Consider the following 22,901-nt stretch of genomic DNA (forward strand, 5'->3'; position numbering starts at 1 on the left):
GTTGGCAGTCATTAGGACACATGGTTCTGGTTTTACAAAACGATAACAAGTAAAGCTTACCTGTAGCACTTTGATTTGGGAGGGAGAGGGTGGATTTATTTCTTCTTTTTATCTAGAGACAAAAATATTGAGTTCTCAGGACTTAACTGAGACTGCTATTCATGGCCCTGGATCTGATCTGTAGGCTCCTTGGGAAGAGCATTAAGAGAGTTAAGCACCTTGCAGTACAGTGTGTTGACTCAGCAGATACTGTAGTTCAGTGTTAAAGGGAATGCTGAGGAAAAGCTTATACTGTAAATCCTTCCTTTACCAAGGATTAAATGTGTTTAAATGGCTGCTCTGGGATATAGAAAATACTATTGTTATGTACTACTTCTTGCTAACCTTACTGCTCCTTCCTTAACTTCAGAAAGGTTAATAATTTCTTTTCGGAGCAGAAGTATTAAGTTTACGCTGAAAAGAGCAAGGTACTGTGGCATTCTGCCTATAAAGCTCTTTCAGATTTTTAGTTTTAGTGGTTATTTTTGTGTGTGGGTTTGGGCTTCTTTGGGGTTGGTTTGTTTTGTTTTTTTTTTTTGAGGGGTGGCATATTTTTATTTTGTTTTCAAAAAGGTTTATACCAGTGTTCGTATTCTGGTACTGAGTTCTGGGATACCTAGCTGATGTTACCACAGTACCACAACTATGTTAATTAAAAATCACTTTAAACCTGATGGAGAGACTTAGATTCTAATTTAAGAAATTATTATACACTTTACTTGGGGACAGTCTCACATAAAATTCAGGAACAGTCATCTAGCTGGGAACCTGGTCTCTTTGCTCTCCAGAAAGGACCAGGTTGCTGGCATGCTGCTCACTTGTGCAGTTTCTGATGTTCTTCTTGCAGACTTTGGAACAGCTTTAGATCCCATGACCACCAGTGTACTGGAAGGCAACAGTGGCCCCAGGGTACAGGCTGGTAGCACTCACAAGCTGTGGAAGGCACATAACATGTACATCCTGTGGCCTTCACAAAGCCTTCCTGCTATCCTGTGCTATAACAGAAGAAAAGGAAGTCACTGCAGCACTGTGTGTATATCCCATTTGGGAAGATTGTGAGATATTTGTTTCTGCAGAGCACCTTTGTTTACTACGCTGGTGAACTTTGCTTAATGCTGAGAAGTTTCTGTGTATATAAGAACTATGGGTTTCTAGGATCCAGCTAGTTAAAAAGTTGACGAATTTAGAGGTCTTGGGCACTAATCTCTCTCAACAGCAGCTTTTTGGTTTACAGTTTTAGATTTGGGCTCCAAAACTAGGTATACAACCTATTTTAGAAGCCAATTATTTGTGTCAGTGTGGTGCTTATGCTTCATAGTGCTTCCTCTCCAAAAGCAATTTAATCACTAATTCTTTTCAAAAAGGTGATATTTTCTTCATAAAGAATTGGATTACTCCAAAAAAGGTTGTGGCATTTTCTGATTGCTGGAGAACGTTCTCTTCTTAGTACGAGTAGACAAAGCTAATGTTTTGGTTTGTTTGTAAATGAAGGCTATAATACGGTTTCAGTCTTTTCACTATATTCGTCTAGCATCCACCTAATTTTTATTTTAAACTTTGTAGCCCTTATATATGACATTATTAAGAAAACTTTCTGTTTTCTTCAATCATTTTTAAGACGTACAGTCCAATTTGCAGCTGCTGACATCTTCTGTACCTCTCCTGATCAGTTGGTCATTTGTCTCTTAAAACTGAAGTTTTCTTGTAGATGGTGTATGGTTTAGGATTTGGTTACTCTGAGGGAGTGAATAAGGAGGGAGAGAGGACCTGAGTTAAATACTGTCTTTTAAAAATACTGTTGGCATATGACTTTTAGACAAAAGGAACCTGTATTACATGTTGAGCTTTCTCACCATGAAACGTGCTCAACTCAGTGAAAACAGACCCCCTTGGTATCACTCTTGGTGTCACAGTGAATTCCCTTAAAATCAGCAGTCCTGCTTTTTATGGGAACGTGCAAGAATTTTTAAGATTAAGGTCTTAGTTGGCATTTTAGGTGTTTTAAAATGTATTTATTTTGCTTGATTTTAGTGTTATGTGTATAAGCATCGTCTTCTAATATGGCTCTGTTGCTAAGCATGCCAAAAACATCATAGAATATATTTTTTTGTTAAATCAGGTTTGACCTGAGTAGCTGTTGATTTTAGAAGTCTTTAAAACTTCTAACTGAATAATTTGTTTCTTAGGGCGAAATGGGTGTCAAAGGACAGAATGGTGTTCCTGGGCTTCCTGGAGAAAAGGTATGTTTGTGTATATTGATATATGTAAAAAAAAGTGTTCATTATGTCGGTGGCTTAACTGTAACTATACCAGAAATTGGAGGATGGAACACTTCTGCTAGAGAATGAACTTCTCTTACCTGCACTGCCATGTTTTCGTAGCACACCGAAATAGCTACCCAGACCAATAATATTTTCTGGAGGTGTGCTTTTTTGTTGTTTGGGTGTCTTTTTTGCCTTGGGAAGATGCTATACAGAGCCACAGGAAGCCACTTTGTTCCACTGTGCAGTTTGTGGTCTGCAGGCCTACAAAAAGGCTCTTATGTTCTCAACAGGCCACTTGGTAGAGCTCCAAGATAAACACCACTGATCTATAAGCACAGATTTGGGACTAGCCACGGCTAAGAAAGCATATCAGCCTACCTGTGTATTCAAGAGGAGGTTTCACTGCATTTCAGAATCTTAGCATGTGAATTAAGGCAGTTGTACAAGTTTATTGAGTTCAGACCTAGTTAAGAACAATTTCTTCACCATGAGAGTGGTGAGGCACTGGCACAGGTTGCCCAGGGAAGCTCTGGATGCCCCATCCCTGGAGGTGTTCAAGGCCAGGTTGGATGGGGCCTTGGTCAGCCTGACCTAGTGGGAGGTGTCCCTGCCCATGGTGGAGGGGTTGGAACTGGATGATCTTTAAGGTCCCTTCCAACCCAAACCATTCTGTGATTCTGTGTTCAGTATAGAAGATACTAAGGAAACGCCATTTTCCTGGAGTTTCTAATAATTTGGACTCTTGTAATATTTTCTGTTCCATAGTAAGAGTTGAAAGAAGTAGTGGATTTTCTGCATCTACATAGAAGCCAGTTAATATATGTATGAATGAAGCTCTTGAGGCAAATGTGTCAGTGCACTTCGTTTGTTGGGATTGGTTGGTATTTTTTTTTCCGGTGGTATCTTTAGCATCGCTATTTCAGTCCTCAACCCTCAATTCTGTCAATTTAGGTTCTTCTTCATCATGTGCTTCAAGTTTATGATCTTTCAGCACCATAAATAAGTACGCCTTTGAAAGACTTTCTGTGAGAGGCTCAGAATTTCAATATTGTGTTTTATTGGTTGACATGCTGCTTTCGCATGTATGCAACTTCTTAGTATCCCACAGGGTTTGGTTTATTTTGTGATTCTCTGGATTTCTAAGTGCTGAAAGAAACTGAGTTTCACTTCAGTCTAATCTGTAATTAACAGGATGTAGAATTATGAAACTATCTTTTATTTCTACTTACTGCTTCTGTCCCTAATTGTGTTTTGTTAAAAGCGGGAGGTAGATATATATTACCAAAGAGGTGAGGTAAAATAAAAGTATTTGCTGCTGCTGCAAAGTTATATGTGGTAGAAAAATAGAGAGAAGGCTGCAAAGATGTTCAAAGGACTTTGCGATGCCAAGGGACCAAATCATTAAGTGGCATGCAAAACTCAGAGAAAGTAACAGTAAAGTGAGACAGATGAAGAGGAAAAACAAATCAAACATTATGTATTTCATGGGCTCTGGACTAGCTATTACTGTTCAGATAAGTGATCTTGGAGTTACAGATCAATGAAAATATGCACACTGTTAAGTTCCAATCTAATAAACAAATGGAATTTAGGAATGATAAGGAAGAGAATGGGAAACAATGCAAAAGCACCTTATTGTCACTATTATTGATGAAATCGTATTGTGCTGCATCTTGAATGATGTGTATGGTTCTGGTTCTCACACCTCAAGTGGATCTCATAGTACTGGAGGAGGTTCAGAGGAGATGTCAAGAGTTGTCACGAGCATTGAGCATCCTCCAATTAAGGTGTGACAATGTGGACTTCAATTTGAAAAAGGCACACCTGAGACAAAATATGTCCTGTTCTGTGCTCTTTGCAGTCATGAAAGGAACGGAGAAGATTAATAGAGATTTACCTATATATTTTGCTCTCCTTTTATGTGTGGGAACTAGAGCATCAAAGCTATGTGATAGCAAGTTTGAAAAGGATAGAAAGGGCTCATTCTTTCTATTGCATGATTACAGTTTGAACAGTTGTGCCACAGGATTTAAGCAGTCTCAAAATTTATTGGAAGGTTGATGGAATAAAAATCCATGGAGTACATCAGACTGACACTGCTACTTGTCTGAAAGTTTTTGAACTCCAGGATTCTGAAGTCTAGGAAACCCACTGAAGAAGTCTTTATGGTTGCCCTGTTGTTATACTTCCCTGTAGGCATCTCTTGTTGCCACAATTGTAGTCGTACACTTGGCTAGAGAAACCTCTGATTTGATTCAGCTAGACAGCTTTTACTTTACTGTGCTCCCAGATGTGAGTTAATGGAAAGAGTTATTGTAAAACATTGTAAATTGAATGCGATTGATCTAGAATGAAGCTGTGTTTTCCCTTGTCTCTTCCTGTAGCTCCTTTTTTGATGTTATCTTTCCTTAAAATTACCAAGCCACATTTCTTTCCCAGTACAAGTTATTGTTACAGTTTCCATGGTTAATACTGTTTGGGTTTTTTCTGCTTAGCGCCTTGTAGATTCACTGTCAGGCCAAATCCCAAGGTTCCTGTTAGTTTATGTAAGGCTCAACAGTCAGATCATATTTAATGTCCAGACACTGTACTTTTCCTGAACATTATAACTCTCTTAATTCAGACTACATAAAAGCCATACTGTTGTTGCAAATTAGAAGGAACTACTGTGGAATCCAAAACTGGCAAAACCAAAAGCTGTTTTGAAAAAAAGGCAAACATAGTATTTTGTACATGCATGGCTCAAGGAGATGCAGCTACCCAGCTTCTGCTAGCTGGCTTTGTCATGTCTTTATAGAGTAGTACAGTACTGTGTAGAATTATTAGCTCCTTTCTGGAGGTAGAATCACTTTATTCCTCTTGTGCTTTTAATGGTGTTAACATGTTCTTTCTCTCAGTTGATGCACTGAGAGCTATGTGAACTTGTGTGCTCTTTTATTTTGTGCTCCTTTCTCTGTAGTGTTCTGGATGCTAAAAAAGTACATAGATTATTTTTATTCATTTACTTTTTTAAGTCATCTTGGAATCTAAGCACTGTTATATACAAAGGCATCTGCTACATTCCAAGAAGTTGAGGTGCAGACTGCTATGCTGAAAGAGCATTCTCAGCAGCTACTGGTATTTGTTGATCCTCTTAAACCCTTCAATACACATTATCTTTTGTTGGAGATATTATATGTGTTTGACTAGTGCAGCTATTTTTGGTTTTCTGCACTGTATTTTTCAGAGCTTTGTGCAGGTGTGACCCCTGAGTCATTAATTAGAAATAGGAAAAAGAAATAATAGAACTATTTTTTATATAAATGCAGTTTGAGGCCTTAGAGAGCAGAGGGGCTCTTTCTCATATACCCCAAACCTATCCCCTGCAATACTCCATTGTTCATACTTCTTCCCTGGGGGAAGAGAAAAAAGCACATGGCAGATCTTACTCCTGTTTCTATGAGTAAGAAACAATATCAATTGATTTGACTTATTTTAGAAGTTTACCTTGGGATAAGTTAAACTTGGCTATTAGAAGCCCTGTTTCTGTAAAACTGATTAGCTTAAACATACTAGACATTTTGTGAAAACCTAACGTTATAATACTCTACTATATATACTGTATTTTGTGAGAGAAGCTTACAAGGAGAGTCTCCTAGGAAAATGGTTCGTGGTTGGATACTTAATTTTCAAGATCTCTGTAAATGATGGGAAGTCCATGAGGTTTCATATATGGCCTTGACTTTCAGGGCTCTAAAGTGTGAGAATAGATTGCGTACCTCACATGTCACATTTGAAGACAGATCGAAGTTTGACCTTCTGTTGTTTGGAATATGTATGGTGGCCGACAACATAATTTGCCATTCACTAAATGCTGCAAAGGTTTTGCAACACTTGTGCTGTTTAATAGATGCAGATCTAACTGGTGTAGACCTCTGGGAAGTTCTTGCCACTTGAGAGGTTGGGTCTGCTGTGGGCTAATGTCTTTATGACTCTCGGAAGACGTAAGAATAGCCTTAACACCCAAAAGGAAACTGATGAGTGTTCAGGGCATTGTTCTGCAGTTTTGCTGATTTTTTTCTACTGCAGTTCTTGTAAGCTGCCAAAGTAAATAATGGTTTCCACTGACTGGCAACACACCAGAATACACTTGTTGTCTCATCTGCCTTCAGGGCAAAAGCAGCCAGTGCGACAGTGCTGATGACCAACCTAGAGAGTCAAGAATCAAATGCAGTCCCTATGGAGCCCTACCTCAGGCCTCTGAAGTCACAACACAGTAGATCATGGTCATCATCACATCTGGCCCTATTTGATGTCTAACTACTTGGTTCTTTCATCCCTGCCCTTTTTTAGGGAACCATCTTAAAAGATGTTTTTTAAATGGTAGATCCTAGTTAGGATAACAGAAGAAATTCTTGAGAGTGTCAGAGGTGAGAGTTCTGTGCTGTTAGTTCATAGTTCTAAAAAAACAAGGCAGTAGTAGTCCTGCCTTGGAAGAACAATCACTTCGCTTGTAGACTACCAGAAGATATGGAATACATTGCCATGATCCCCTTCCTGCAGTCAGGACTGGTTTATAGCTTAGATTTCTGAGAACGCTTCTTCAAGGTATCTGTCACGTCATGGTACAAGAAGAACTGGAATGTTGTGATACATCAGAATCACTATGAATGCAAGACCTTATGCCGTGGCCTTCTGGAGGTGTTCAGTGAAATCTGTGAGCACAGAAGACACATATGTCAAGGGAAGCACCATGTTAGCCTGCTTTTTGGTGATTTACAAGTAAAATTATCTCTGGATATAGATATGAAGTAATTTAGTATAATTGGATTATAGCCAGAGTGCTGGCTGTATGGCCTGAGAAATTATATCTGTCCCTGAAGCGGAGGTTTGAGGTGGTTGAAGTGCTCTAAGGTATATGATGGAAGTCACCTATTGGCTGCAAATCAGGCCTCACAAGTTATGTGACCCTAACCTAGCAGCTAGACTACCTCATTATGAGAACAGGAACTGATTGCTTTGCCATTAAGAGTGGTCTTCACCCACCATTGCTGTGTGCAGGGTCATACCACTGGTGTAACCTGAGCATGGTCGATAGACAGCTGGAAAGTATTCCTATTTTGAAACTTTGATTATTTTCCCAGTGTTCCTGTCATACTGGAATGGTGAAAGGACCAAAGGCTTCTCCTTTACTGAAGTCATAGTGTCGTATTACTTCCATATACATTGTATGCGCAGGTCCTTTCCATAGCACCTACTGAGGGGATTGATGAAGATAAGTATGTTCAACTTCACCACTGTGCATTTTGTGTCAGGAGAGAACAGGGTTAGTCTTGTCTGCTCCTCCAGCCCAGGAAACAGACTTTGCATGAAGCGTATTGTGTGCTGGATCTTCCTTTTGTAGCATACTTCTACGTCTTCCAAACAGCCTGACAACTAAAGGATGTGTGCATTTTGAACTATGACTAGAAGATCAAGTATTCCAGCCATAAAAAATGTGTTCTTAGATGTTTTCTGAGGAGAAGAGAAACAAACAAACAAAAAAAAGCCACCAGATCTTTTTATTCTCATTTACCAGGAGTTCATTCTGTCCCTTTCCTGAGCTTTTTGTAAACTCTAACAAGCTGGGTTTGATTCGCCCCTGTGTAGTTGAGATTTTTCTGTTTCCTGCACTTCTTGTATCACTCAACTGAATAACTCAAGTCCTTTCCTTCTCTTTGCTTCTGGGTATAATGCCATGACAGTGAATCTCCAAATTAGACGTTTATTTATATACTGGATGCTAGATGATGCTGTCCTATTTGTTTTGGGATTTTTTGCCTAGTCTATGATGCCTTGGCAATCAAGATGAACCACTCAACTTTTTTGGAGTATCGTAGTTAAGGTAGTTAGACCATCTCTGTGTACTTGAAGAGTTTAGCAGGAGAGTTCCTGGTTCTGAGAGATAAGTTGCCCTCATGGCATGTACTTTGAAATAAAGTACTAAGCCTCTTGGGGGGGAGTTAGGGCTTAAGTGTGTTATGGGTGCTGCTAGCCTAGCCAAAAAGCACTTAAGCTTCTGACAGTGTGCTAATGGCTGCAAAGCTCAAAGGACTCAAGCTGGAGGTGGGTAATTGGCATTGTTTGGCCATTACATATTTGTCTCTATTTCCTATTATGAAAATACTTCTTCTTCTTTGTTGGCCATTACGTTCTGAAAAAATAAAACTGATGTAGCCAGAAATTTAATTCAGAAGACGTAGAAACTAAACTGGTTTTGTCTGTTCCTACTTACGCAAACCTCCATAGTAATTGCTTTCTCATGGTTCATGGTACACAATTCATAGTGTTGGAGGTAATACAGCTGTTCCTTAAACTACATTTTGTGAAATACTTGTGACACCATCCGCTTTAGTACTTGACTTTCAAATCACTTGGCTTTGCTCTTGTAGTTCTTTGCATTATTTTTTTTTGCAATCTAGGTTATGAACAGACATCCTAAAATACTAAATATACTGAGTAAGCTTTTAAAAATAGCTGGATTTGCATAGTAAGCCTGAAGACACAGTGAAATATTCAATATGCTGTGGATTTGCTACTGCACTATATGGGTGCTCCCACAGTGTATTAATAAATTAAACAATTTAGATGTACTGAAAAGAGAAAGAAATGCTTATATGAATAAAAGCAGTGTTTATCACTACATAGCTTAGGTTTATATTTGAAGTCAGACTAGAGAAAAAAACTGAGTATACATTTCAAGAGCTCTACCAACTTTACGAGTGTTATTTGTACTTCAAGAGTCATGAAAATGAGATTTTTACATGAAACTGCAGTAGTTGTTCTTTTCTTCACTTGCATGTATTTGTGACAGTGGCCCAACAAAGTGTCCATGAACTCACATATTTTGTGAGATGTAATATAGCAGGACTAGGATATATGATGCTGTTCACGGTGGTCTTTCTCATTTAACAGTGTGAGATGGTTATATGCAACTTCAGTTTTCTCAAGTCCATTATCAGTGTGCAGCCTTCGGTTTTAACTGACTCTGAAACCTAACATTGATGATTTTAATCTTGTTAAATTTTATTGCAATTTTTTAATAGAGTTCTCTTTAATAGTTGGTAGAAGTAAGGCAATTATTAGTAAAAGGGTTCCCAAATTTGAAACAGATACCATTTGTGTTACGCATGCTGCATCAAAACACCACGTTAACACCTCCTGAACGGCCTACTTTGCATTGCCTGGTGGGAAGAGCTCCCATTTCCTTTAGTGGTGCCTGAGGAAGAGTTTGAAAACTGCTTCATTATAAGACTTATTTTTTTTTTAATACAGGAAATTGAATTTAGAAGCTCAACATAAAACATGACATAGAAATGTCTAGGTACTTATTTTTTCCCAACATGACTTAAATATATATACATTCATTTAAAAATCTGGGAAAAAAAATACAAATTATATGCCAGTATAGCATGTGACTTGAAATTAATTTCAGAAATTATTTTAATACCCATCTCTATACTGATCTACTCCAGGGTCAGGTCTTCAAAGCCAGCTATGTCATAAAATCCACAACGAGAAACTTGTTAATGTGTGTCCAGGTCAGACTGTGTCGTCATGAAGATCCTTGTGACCATTGACCTGCATTCTCCATTGCTCCAGCTAGAATGTGGAAACAGTCTAGAATTTCCCTAGGTATATTTTTCTTTGCAGAAAAGCTGTGAATACGTGGCCAGTTGAGCATACGCTCCTGAAGCATCAGTCACTCATGCAAATATACAGATCTGAGTAGACACTGGTGTTGACCTTCCAGTATTGCATTCTTTTCTTTGCATCTGTCTTGAAAGATCTCTGGACACAGTACCTACCACATTTCATGTTCTGTACAGATACTTGACAGGGGTCAGGTTATTTCCAAAGTAGCTCATCGGCATCTCTGAGAAAGCTTCCAAAATGTGGAGCACTGGATAGGTACTGCTTAAAGCCATCTTAGTCTATCTTGCATTCAGTGCCATCCAATTTCTGAGCTCCTGTCATTGCTAATTAGTTACATTTCAATATGTTTAGATCAGGTATGGACGTAAATTGTGCAAGTTATGCAGCTTTGGAAAAATCCCTGTATTGATTTACTCTGGAGTCTCTTGACAGGGACAAAAAGACTGTAGTCACTAATATAGGAGTAAATATTTGACATCAGAAAGCTTTTCAAAGTATGACAATTGTGAGCTGTAAAATGTAAAGCCAAAACAGCATTTTAATAGGAAATATAGTGCAAATTTTTAAAAACTACATTTTTAAGGGTAAGCAAGTGAATGGCCTTGAAAAAGACAGTGGTTTTTCAGTTGGAAACTTTATTTTCACTAAGTTTAAAGCCTTGAGTTTGAGAATTGCTGGCCCCTGGATATTAGGCAGTTGGACACTACCTGTTAGAACAACAAATTTGGTGTGAGTTTCATATTCTTTTTGTGTTTTCAGTGATATTGTTTTGTGTAATCAACACACATCTAATTTTAAGATGGATGGATATGAAAAAAGTAGCTCTCGGTAGCTTTCTAAAAATTTTACTGGGGAAATACACTTTAGACCATTGTGTTTTCCAAAACTTGTTTCATTGCTTCAGCATGTGTGGTTCTTGCTTGCTTTTGCTCTCTCCTTAGCATTACAAGGAAGTATTTTGAATAGCCTTTGATCGTAAATTTGATTCCACAGAGCTGTCTGCTGTGCTGACTTATTTTTGCCTTATTAGGTGATTTTTGCAGTTCAGAACTCCAGGAACTGTTGAGCTCCCTGTTTTTTCAGTTCCTAAAGCTAAACGACAGCAGTTCAGTTTGGTTCTTGATAGAAAGCTTCATGGAATCAAATTACCTGGCGTGCAGTGACACTGCTTGGATGTTATTTCCATTCTGGAGGCAGCGGTGCTTATGACTGTTGTAGGTTGTGTACTGTTGGTGAGCAGAGACTTCATTTTTAATTAAGGAATTGTTGCTTTTTGAGGAAAAAAAATATGCTTCCATCTGTCAGCTCACTCATTTGGGGAAAGTCACGGCATTGTCTTCTGTCCTCTTGTGGTTTCCCTCAAAATCAGATTAGTACGTCTCAACAGAACAAAAGTGCAAATGTGTTTTTGGAGGCAGACACTAATGCTTGAATTGCTCAGCATCAAAGCTATGGGCTCTTTCAGGCGAGTGACACTGGTGAGATAAGAGTGGGGGGTGGAAGGGTTATACCCTCCGGTATTTGCAATGAAACTGTAATAACGAGCAGAACATGGGCAGCCCTGGGGACCTGGCGTGCAGCAGCCGCTATTGTGATGCGAGGTGTGGCCAAAGAAACCAGAGGTCATGGTCCATTTTATAGGGGTCTGGGCTGCTGGGAATGAAACTGAGAGTGGCATGCTGCCATGCAGGACAGGCTTTTGTTAGCGTGTTATGCAACGTGGAAGTAAAAAATAATGCGGTTGTTAAATAATGCAGTCATTAAATGCAGCTCTTTGTTCCTTAATCAGAGAGTCATGAATGCTCTAGCTGTGAGCCTGCCTGGCTCTGGGATTCTTAACTATGTTAGAAAAGCCTCAGTCAAGACCTTACAGACTTTGAAAGGGCAGGGGGAGGCTTGAGGGGTTTTCTTCAATTGTTCTTAAATTACATTTATTGGGCTCTTTCTGTGAGGTCTGTGTGGCCCATAGGATTGTTGCGAGAGCTACAAACTGCGGGGTTTAAAACTAATATTCTGAGGTTTTCACATTGCATCAGAAAGTAGGGCTTTAAGAAAAGTACCCATTATTGCAAGACTTAGCACTGTAAAAGTTGGCAGCAGTGTTTTGCGGGAATTGGAAAAATTGGGGAATAAGCAATACTTTACTGCAGCATCATGCAACTTGTCCAACATGTTTTGCTTAGTTTTGTTTGTCTTCTTTTGAGGAATCAGGTATTGGACTTCACTAAATACAGAATTTTGATCTGATTAATCATTGATCTCTATTAGGAGAATTATGGATGACTTAGGTTACTGTACTTCATTTAATGTGTATATAACATTATTTTCTCTCCAGCTAACAACTTCTACTACAAGTAGTGCGTGAGATTTGAACAGAAAAATTGTTAGCTTCACTCAGTGGAAAATTTAGACGTGGAACAAGTTGTACAGAGGTTATAGATAATACTCTTGGCTGCTGTGGCTTGTGGCCTTTTAGCTATTTATTAATTCTCCTTTGCCCCTTTTTTTGATGGGTGAGTTGTGTTAGTCATATAATGATTTAAATAAATGCAGATCTGATGTGTATTTTTAATGTCAGTCAATCTACTTCTCCCCCCAAAAAAACTTCAAAAATTTTAATGTAGATTTTATATTCCAAATTCCATGTAAATTGCTTTTTAAAATTCGTAGATACTTTGTTGTTAGGTATAAAAACTGCTTTTTACTCATATAGTAAAATCTGTCATAGGCATTGCAAACCAGAATGTATTTCTTTTTAATTCTGACTGCTAGCCAGTATTTATCAACACCTAGGATTAATACTGCATGTTTCTAGTCTAAATCGATTAAATCAATGTGACATGCTGAGGCTGGGCCAAGTCTTGTCTAATCAGCAGTCAGCACTGTTGCTCTGGCACGAAGCTCCCAAAAATAGAAACGGGAGAAGTCAAACAAGTAAGTGGAAGGGCAGTAAAAGAAAAAGTGCTGCTAATTCCACTGTTGACTTTCTGTCTAATGGATTCTTGTTCCCAGGCCATGCTAAGTAAAGCAACTGGCGTGGGGTGTGTTTCTGCAGATGGCTCAGCAGTGACACACGCAGCCCAGCTGGTTGACAGGTGTTTGATTTGTATTTAACAAGTACCTCACACAAGCCAGACTTTTTTTTTTACAGATACTGAGAAGCTAGGCAGCTGATGCTTTTTCTTCACTACGCTCCCTTTTTGTTGTGAATGGCAACTATCCTGATTTTCCCTTACAAATGATGAAGATAGCATCATTTTAGTTTGCAATAAGACACTAAAGAGGAGAAATGAATCCATACTTAACTTCAGTAGGTGTAACTTGTTACCTTTACATGTGGAAGGTGCACAACATTTTATTTATAGCGATTGACAATAAGATCTCAAGAAACATTTATTTAGCTGTCAACTTCTTAGAATGAAAATACCTCTAAAGATTATGCATGGAAGGAGAATGCCAGACTTCTAAGGTATAATTGTTACACTTTGTGTTTGTGTAACATAACAAAAGGTCCTGGGACTTTCTTGTACAGTGTAGTACAAGCCTGAAGTAAATAGAATTCCCTCCCCTGAGGAGAATACAGCATTACTAGAGGTGCACCTGAAGCTATGAGGGAAGAGGGGAACTAATTAACAGATGAGAATTAATAGTGTACAGTGCTATTCCTTACTGATTTTGTTGTAAGCTATGTAACAGCACACTGCGTAGTCAGAGAGGGATCATCTCAGTGGTAGCCTGTTTATTTAATTACACTTCAGGGGTTATGTTTTATTTCAAGAACTGTGAGTGAAAGAAATTATGATTGTGGCATTTGTTAGTGTGCTGAGACAGCACCTCTGCTGGTAAAAACAGCAGTGGAAGTAGAGTATCAGGATGCTCTTACAAATCATCTTTGATTAATGTGAACTCTCAGACCCTTAGGTATTAGGATGTGTAATGTAATAGTAACTATGGCAGGTTCACCCCCACACCTCCCCCACCCCATTTCTTCATACTTTAGTCTAACCATTTTTCTTTTCTGGTATCAAATCCATGAGGTGGAAGATGATGAGAGTTCAGGAACTGTTAGCAAAAATACATGGCTCTTTGCAGTGACTGGGTTATAATGCCAGTGTTGTGGAATAGAAGAAATACCACCCTGTAGAATATAGTGTGCTGGCTGTACTTCTGCTGAACCTCAGAAGAATGAGAAAGGAATGCAGCCAGAGAAATCGTTGTCAGAGTAGTGTTGATTCTCTAAATAAACATTGGGTGAGAAGATGATTAAAAACTCATGCAGCCAACCCTGCGTCCCCTGGACAATGGACTAGCTTCTTTCTGTCAGGCATCCTAGATGTGGGATATGGAGTAGGCTAATAAGCTTCAATGAAATTGAGAAAAGGGCCTGAAAGGAAAAGTTACAACTCTACTAGGCTGAGATGTTGTCATTGCTCACAAAGTTTCTCAGAACTGATAGTACTGGGGTGCACCTGGAGGCTTACCTTTAGGGAGGAGTTCCCAGGGCTCCTTTGCTGACAGTAAATTGGTTCATCCCAGGTTCACAGGTGGGGAAGCTGTTAGAGTCCTAGACATGTGGTCAGTATATCCTCTTTATCCAATTATTAGCCCAACTCTGAAATACATCAAACATCAAAAGGCATTTTTTTTGGAGTGAGGAGCTGTATTTCTTGGGAAGATCGTAAACTTTTGAGTGTAAATGGAGACATGGAAACTGTCTCTTGAACTGCTTTATTTATCACTAGTTGGTGGGAGGTTTGCAGTGACACAAGCACACCGACAATATGGTATTTCAGAGAAAGTACTCAACTATGTGAGTTCCTAGATTAGAAATTCCAGGTTATATGCCATCTATTTATTTTTGATTAACATTAAATCCTTAGTTTTGCCATTGCTTTTCTGCATTTCATATCTATACCATTAGACAGTAGATTTAATGATATTTCGTGGTCAGTGGGACAGATCTTTGTTAGTGCAAACTGCCATTTGTACCAATTCTGTATCTGCTTCCTGAATGTTCAGGTTATGGAAATGGATGATGATAATAATTCCTGCAGTAAAGAGTAGCTTCTGACATCTAAGAGGTTGACCGATGCTGTTGACCCTCCTAATATAAACTTGGGGCTCCAATTGTTATGGTGAATATAATAGTCGTGATATATTTTATTCTCTCGAAAATACCTCGACATTTCATAAATATTGGATAATGCTTTTTAGCTTCTATTTAACTTTAGTGGATTTCAAATATTATTTTAGTAAGGTAAATTACATGAGTTTCCAGTTCTGTTGAAACTTTAATAGAATTTACATTTGCTTTAATGCCATGCTATGGCTAGGTTAACAATAAATCACTTGATGGTGTGTAAGTCAGGCAATTTTTCTTTTGACAAATATACTGTAAGGGAAAAAAACAAGGTTAAATAATCTATCTGTTGTCCCTGAGTATAAGATCACTTCAGAATTTTTTCTACCTTCTTGCTTCAGATGATAAAAGTCTCCAACTGGGTAGACTTAATTTTCTCAACTCTTTATCCATAAGGCATTACGAGTCTTTCAGAAACTATGTAGACAGAAGCGTGTTATTTCTCAGTACTCTATAGGAAGTGTTCTAAAGGGTTTTGTTTGCATTTTCTTTATGCTTTGTGTATGATGTTGTAGATCAAATAAACTGGATTGTTTTCAGGCTCATATTCAGTTCAGGCCTGCACTGCATTTTTAAATAGCTATCTAAAAGAAAATTAACATTATCCACTTTGTAGTTAAGTATAGTGTGCCTCTTACCTTTCTTACTTAAGGAATGTGGCTAGGTGGTGGGCCATTAAAATAGCTGCTAGTTGAGTCATCTTACTGAGTCTGAAAAGTTGGGGAAAAGACTTGTAAAGGTCTTTCAGGCTCTAGGACACAATGAGAAAAAACGAGGAGAAGCTGTGCTGTTCCACTGCTCTTCCACATTGCCTAGAACTTTACTCTTGCTTAAAAGGCTCCTTCATTACAGCCTCTGTGGGGTCCACAGAGGCTGAGTTTCCTCTCAAAACAGAGGAACTAAACCCAAACTACCCAAGGTCGCAGTTATGTTCTGATAATATGCTCTACTTTAATTTATCTCCTCTATTAGCTGTTTAGTTCCTTGCAGTGCAGTTCTGTCCTATTTGAAATCAGTGGCACTTGAGTTGTTACTGGAAAATGGGCCTTCTGGACTGAGTAGTCGCTTCTTGATGAAGAAGGTGAAGAAGGCAGCAGTTGTCACTTCAAGGATGTGCGATAGCAGTGAATAGCACTTGTGTTTGCCAAAACCAGGAAGAACACCTACTGCCACCAGAGGCTCTGCTTCTGCTAGTACTTTTTTTTGGCAGTATAAAAACTTCTCCTCGACTTCTATCATAAAGGCTTCAGTCGGTTTGTTAAGACTTTAAATAAATGGACTGATCCTTTCATCTTGATTTTTTTTTCAGAACAGTTTCTCACTTCTCATGCTGTGTGAAAATAATTTGTGGGGGCAAAATGTAGAAAAAGCTTTTGACTTATGCACTTTCTTTGTGAAATATTTGCTTTAAGTGTTTGAATATAGAAATTTTGAGAGTTGCGTGCTTTTTCAGACATGCTAATAGCAAAAAAGAAACAAGGACAACTGAAGAAAGTGTAGTCTGGAGCAAGGAGCCCTGTGACCATATTCTCTGAAGTTCTGAGCTGCCTCTGGCTGCTGATTCATTAGTTCGCATACAAAGCACCAAAACCTACGTTTTCAAGTGTTGTTTAATTTGGAGTGTATTAATGTCTGGTTGCCTGAATGGACAGTCCAAGTCAAATGTGTCCACAGATGGGTATCAAGAATGAGGAAAAAATTATGCCTGCTGGACTCAGATTATTTTATGAGGTGCAAATGAGAACAGCAGAAGGGTCTCATTTGCCTTTCTCTTGAGCAGCTGCAGAAAAAAGCTGATCATTAGGACACAAAGACACAAGAGTGTTCTAACCAGCTCTGGCTCCCTTGGCCAAACCATGGGGTATCTGCTCTCCTGGGGCTGCTGAGGAAGTTGGACAGAGCAGAAGAAACAAATTATTTTCCTGTCAAAGGCCCTTCTTGATCAGGTTATTTTAAGGGAGGATCTTATGCTTCCTCATATCGGTCAAGTTCACGTGAAGGGTAATACTGAGCAAGTGCTGAGTACTGGTAGTTCTGCAGTAACCGGGCAGGAACGAAAGGATCAGTAGATGCAGCAAAAACCAAAATGTCATAATATTTAGCAGAAACTTCCTGACATCACTAATCCAGGACATGCAAGGGGCAAGTCTTAGGAAATATCAGCTGAATATATTTTTATGTAATTAGTATTCTATCAAGCGATCCTAATAATTAACAGGAGCCTATTTAAAGAAACAAGGAAATACTTCAAGGAGTATAATTGGTGTGGGATTTTTATTTGTTAAAGGTGAAGCTCTGCCCTCACTGGTGGCTCTGGTCTGGCTCTGTACGTGCTCCACGGGGGAGGATGCTGCTTGAGCCCTCTGACAGTACGTTGTTGAACATTCCGCTCCATTTCTGCAATGCTAAAAATAGTTGTCCTCATTTGAAAACACCGGGCTATTGGATTATTCCAAGGGTCTGGCATACTCAGGGTAATGGAAGGCACATATCCATAAATTATCAAAACAGTAAGTAGTGGTTGACCATGCTGATTTTACTTCTATTAAGATGAGTTTCCTGGCTACTAACCTTGAAGTTCCAAGCCTGCTCCTGGCAGTGCCCCGGTAAATTTAAAAATTGAGGTTGGAGAAACATCTGACTGCTTCGTGGTGGCTTTGTTTTTTTACAAAAAAGAAATTTGCAGAATTGTATCCACAAAAAGCTTAAAGTATTTTAGAGTAATTGTTTCTCTTTCCTAGCCTTGAAAAGAATCTCATGGAGTTCCAGCATGTTAATCCTTATAAATCATATTAATGCCTAAAATGTTCCAAATAGCAAAACGCATTCCAAGTGATTGATACAAGTTTCTCTCAACTTCTTTTCTTTTTTTCTTTTAGCAATTGGATAGTGCGATAGCTAATTCATTTTGGGCACCATATTGTTCGGTAGTATAAGTAACCAGTGCACTTCACATACTTGTATGTTAATATAGCCTCTCCTTTTATTTTTTAAAATCTTTTTTTAATGTGAGGATCTCTTACTTAGGGAGAAAAAAAAAAGCTAAATGTGGAACTCAAGGTATAAAAATTAAGTTAAATGTATTCTAAGAAAGTTGCTAATTATAGAGATATAAAACATCTTGCTGTATCTTGAAAACCTTTCTAAAATCTCTGATTTTATAGGGTGTTGCAGCACAGTTAGAAACTGGAAAATCAGTAAATTATAAATACATTAAGAACCATGATTATAAATATACTGCACATTTCTGAAATTGTTAAAGCAACCACAATGTTAATCAGAAACAGTATTGATGTAGGAGGTTATTTTTATGTTGCTGTTGTGTTGAAGGGATAATCATTTGTAGAACACTGATTAAACAGTGCAAGGCAAAACATTTATGGCTTGTCTCCACAAGAAAATCCAAAACCCAAAACAGTGCATGTGGGTTGTTTTCTAGTTTACAGTGATCCAGTGCGGCATGGAAGATGAAATATTATCTGGTAACTATTAGACTATAAAGAATTTTTCAGAATTCACACTGTAAAACTGGAGAAAATGAAGAGCCAAGGATTACTTGCAATGATTAATTAGAATTTTTCCCCAGCACACTTGTATCTATTTTTACAGAGGGGAGCTGGAAGGAAGATGTTGGAAACTGCCATGAGTGAAGTTACAAAAATGCTCTTTTAACAACCTATTTTAAGCTGTATTTTAATTGTTGTATATCATGAGTGCTTTGTATTTATTTACTTAAGTACTTGTATCATTTTGATGAGTAATTGTTGTTTTATTGGCCTTTTCTGTTTTTAAGAGAGATTGGAGTCATTCCTTTGTCTTTCCTTTTTTTTCTGTGTGTCTGTGAGGCATTTGTCTTCTGCTTGGCTTGGAATCAAATGAGTGAACTTCCAAAGCTTCTTTTGTTGCTGAATTCTGGCTTGGCTAGAAAACTGAATTGGATGGTGTGCAAGTTACTAGGGCAAAACTCTATCAAGGAATTAGGACCCATGAATGGAATGGAGAAAGCATTTGATTTTAGATTCCTTTAATAAGCCTTCTAAGCTCCCACTTGAAGTCATATGAACATGGATGAATTATTCTAGCAGAAGTTAACTGAGTAACTTTAGACTTATTATGACAAAAAATAATGTATTTTACAGTGGCATATTTCATGAATCTGTTAATGGAAGGCGATTCTTAGCTTTGAGTGGCACAGCCTGGTTCTCTCTAAGCCTGTAATTTTTTAACATGCTTTTCTAGGAAGGACAACACTGCAATATTTTATATTTTAATTCTAAATTAGAGATTACTAGTTTATTTAATTGTACCTTGTCATTGAAAAATCCTCTATTAAATGCAGAATAGAATTGTCTTCAGCTTTCAACTTACAGCCGTTGGTTTTTTTATTTAATTATGTTTTTTGTTTTGCTCAACTGTTCCTTATTCAGATATGGAAGATTAAGTTTACTTAAAGCTTGGTGTCAGGATGAGAGGCAATGGGTATAAACTGGAGAGGGGAAGATTTAGCCTAGACTTAAGGAGGAGTTTCTTTACCATGAGGGTGGTGAGGCACAGGCACAGGTTTCCCAGGGAAGCTGTGGCTGCCCCATCCCTGGAGGTGTTTAAGGCCAGGTTGGATGGGGATCAGCCTGATCCAGTGGGATGTGTTCCTCCCCATGGCAGGGGGGTTGGAACTAGATGATCTTTAAATTCCCTTCCAACCCAAACTATTTTGTGATTCTATTATGTTACTCAGCTTGGACATTTACCTTTTAAAAACATTTTTTACTATCAAGGTGCTTGTTTGTACGTATGCTTAGTTACTCAGCATAACTTTTCCTCCTCCTGAGTAGGTTGGGCGCTCCCCTAGAGATTGGGGAAACATCCAAAACTCCCCTTTGAGCACTGCCTTGAAACCAGCAGTCAGCTTCATGTGTACAGCTCCCTGTGGGACCTACCTGTTCAAGCATAGATCCCTATGGGCTCAAACACCTAATAGGTGTTAGGGAGAGAGTGGAAGCTGTGACACCCTTGCTGGGATTTTAGATACCTGGGTAGCATACAAGTGTCTTCAGTAGTATTTTTTTCTGAAGCAGAACCGTAAATAAAACTTAAAAAGGATTTTTTCATGTGATTTGAACTGTAATAGTTTTTGTTGTTCAGTTGTCTAAAGCAATCTACAGCTACATCTGCTGCATAATTAAATCACCCATAAATGTTAATTGCCTAATAATTTGGAAGTGAAATGGATTTTAACCAAATACAAGTCAACAGACATAAACAACCCTAGAAATCCAATCAGCTGTTTTGTAGAAGAGGAATGAGAAGCAATACATATCCAGATGTCTTTTTCTTTAAATTTAGCTCAGTCATGAGTTAGGTCTGTAAAATGATGGCTATGCACATTTTGTTTCAGGGAGAAGCTGGTTTAGTAGGTGCTCCTGGCATGCCTGCTCTTACTGGTTCCAAGGTAAAAAAAAAAAAAAAGTCCCATTTTATGCACTTTCACTCTCAATATCCTTTTCTGCCAGCCGCCCAGTGTCTACATAAATTGTATTGAAATTACATCCCATTTCTGGGTTGTATCATGTGACATAGGAACTTTACTCTCCGCTTCTCTTTCAAAAGAGAGAGAGCATGCGGTGTGGTGGCACAAACCTGCCAATCAGTATTACTTTGCATTAAGTGCAGTCGCTAAAGTCTCAGAACTGCGGGGGTCTTTCCGGCCACAAGACAGCAGAATCAAAAATATAAAACTCGAGAGTCTCATGATCATAGCAAAATGTGATTAGGGATGGCACTGCCTCTCCTGCTCTTCCATTTTAATCTTTTGCTCTTCTTCAGAGGTGGAATGTGGTAGGAAGGCCAGAACTTGCAAAAAGAGACATCTGTGTTATAAACCTGGCTAATAATATTTGTTAAAATTGCCTGCCTCTTTTCATGGTCAGATTTTGTTTTCTGTTGACTGCAGCTGTGTTTAACCATAAGTATTTGGAATGAAATCTTAATGTCACATGCATCTGTCCAGCTAATTCCTTTTTAAAAAAAAATTGTTAGGGAAATAGTTCTGCTGCTTCCACGAATTAAAGGACTACACACAAACCCCCCATTATTTTGTTCATATTAAAATTTCAGTGAAGTGTTCTGCACTGTGACCTTTATGCAAAGGGATGATTTGTGTGTCTTTAAGGCAGTTGCTTCCTGTAATATAGCACGAAGGGGAGGAAGAAACTTATTTTCTGCAGATGAGGTAGCCAGCGTTGACTTCCGCAAAAAGCTTACCACAATCTATCAATTTATATGTTCGAAGCCAAGATCTCATTGAGTTGTACTCAAGACTTATTTAAAACACTTTGAATCAGATCAGCAACCGTGCTGTGAGTGTTTGGACCACTAATCAGTGATTGTCCATGATAAAACTTGTGTAAAATGTTTTGCCGAAGATAATATGAGACTTCTGCCACAGAAGGGAGAATTTAAGTTGGTCATAAATCTGCTATGTTGCAACTTTCTCATTTTTCTTTCTGCAATATTCAAATTCTTTGCAGTAATCTACCAGTGGATAATGTTATTATATTTGAATGCTGTCAAGTGGAAATAACATAAACATCTTGTTCTCTGCTTTCTGTTGACCTTATTTCTGACTTTTGCTAACTGGAAGTAATTCTGTTGATTTCAAATATGCACAAAAAATCTGGACACTTAAACTGTATTTCTGAAAAACCAGGAATTAACCACCCCATTCGCTAGTACAGGCAGAGAACTGTTTGAGCTGCTGCTGAAAAGGACCTGGAGGTAGATAGAAGGCTGAATTATGAGCTGACAATGTTGTCCTATTGGGAATAAGGTAAACGATATATCGGACTATGTTAGTAAAATTGCAGCTGGCACATCAGGGGAAGGTATTTCCCCCCTTTGCTTGGTGGTGCTGTGTATGATATGCTGTGTCATGTTTGGGGATGTCTTCCACCCTCACTTCTTTAAGAGCTGTGGAGAAAGCAGAGAGGGTCAGCAGGGACCAAGTGTATGTTCAGGGACCTAGAAAACAAGACCTTTGGGGAGAGTTGCCAGGGCAGCCTGGTCTAGTAAGAGGTGTTCCTGCCTATTACAGGGGGGTTGGAACTAGATGATCTTTAAGGTCCCTTCCAACCCAAAGTATTCTGTGATTTTATGATTCTAACCAAGTTTGAATCTCACAAAGATGAGGCCAAGAAGCAATCGAGACTGCCCTGCAGGCCTACAGAGCTCAGCTGGTTGAACTTAAAGGACAGCTTCCTAAAGTCCTAAGGACAGTCCATGCTGATGTGCAGGGTGTTGAGTAAGTATGTGGCAGAAGGCCAGCACGGATGAAGAAGGAGGTCCTGACTGAGCTCAGACACAACAAGGAAATAAACAGTGAAAGCAGCGATGAGCTATGTAGGAACATAGAAGCATTGGCAGAGCATGTCGCGATGGTGTTAAGAATACAAAAACTCATCTGGAATTGAAAGTAGTGAAGGCTATGAAGGATTTCTCTTTAAGTGCATCTGTAAAGAAAAATGTTGACTCGCTGCTTAATGGGATGAAGGACATGGAAAAGGCTGAGAATACCCCATACTTTTTTTTGCCTGGGTTTTCACTAATAAAGTTTGTTCTCAAGCCACCCAGGTTACTTCAGCCTCCTTAGCAGAGTATATGAGAATGAACCATTGCCCACTGAAGGGGAAGAACGTGTTAAGGAGCACTTAAGCTACTTGAGCCTTTGCAAGATACCAAGCAGCTTGCATCCAGGGTTGCTGAGAGAGCTGGCTGGTGTCACTACAAGG

At 38.7% G+C, this 22,901-nt stretch overlaps 1 protein-coding gene across 1 annotated transcript in view; it reads left to right on the forward strand.

Moving 5' to 3' along the window:
• The window catches only part of COL19A1 (collagen type XIX alpha 1 chain), a 203,633-nt gene that overhangs the window by 47,342 nt on the left and 133,390 nt on the right, over positions 1-22,901 (forward strand). Inside the window, exon 10 of the mRNA XM_054062421.1 lies at positions 2,226-2,279. Coding sequence (XP_053918396.1) covers positions 2,226-2,279 — 54 coding nt within the window. The remainder of the gene's footprint in view (positions 1-2,225; positions 2,280-22,901) is intronic.

Source organism: Cuculus canorus, chromosome 3 (genome assembly GCF_017976375.1).
Source record: "Cuculus canorus isolate bCucCan1 chromosome 3, bCucCan1.pri, whole genome shotgun sequence".
Taxonomy (NCBI): domain Eukaryota; kingdom Metazoa; phylum Chordata; class Aves; order Cuculiformes; family Cuculidae; genus Cuculus; species Cuculus canorus.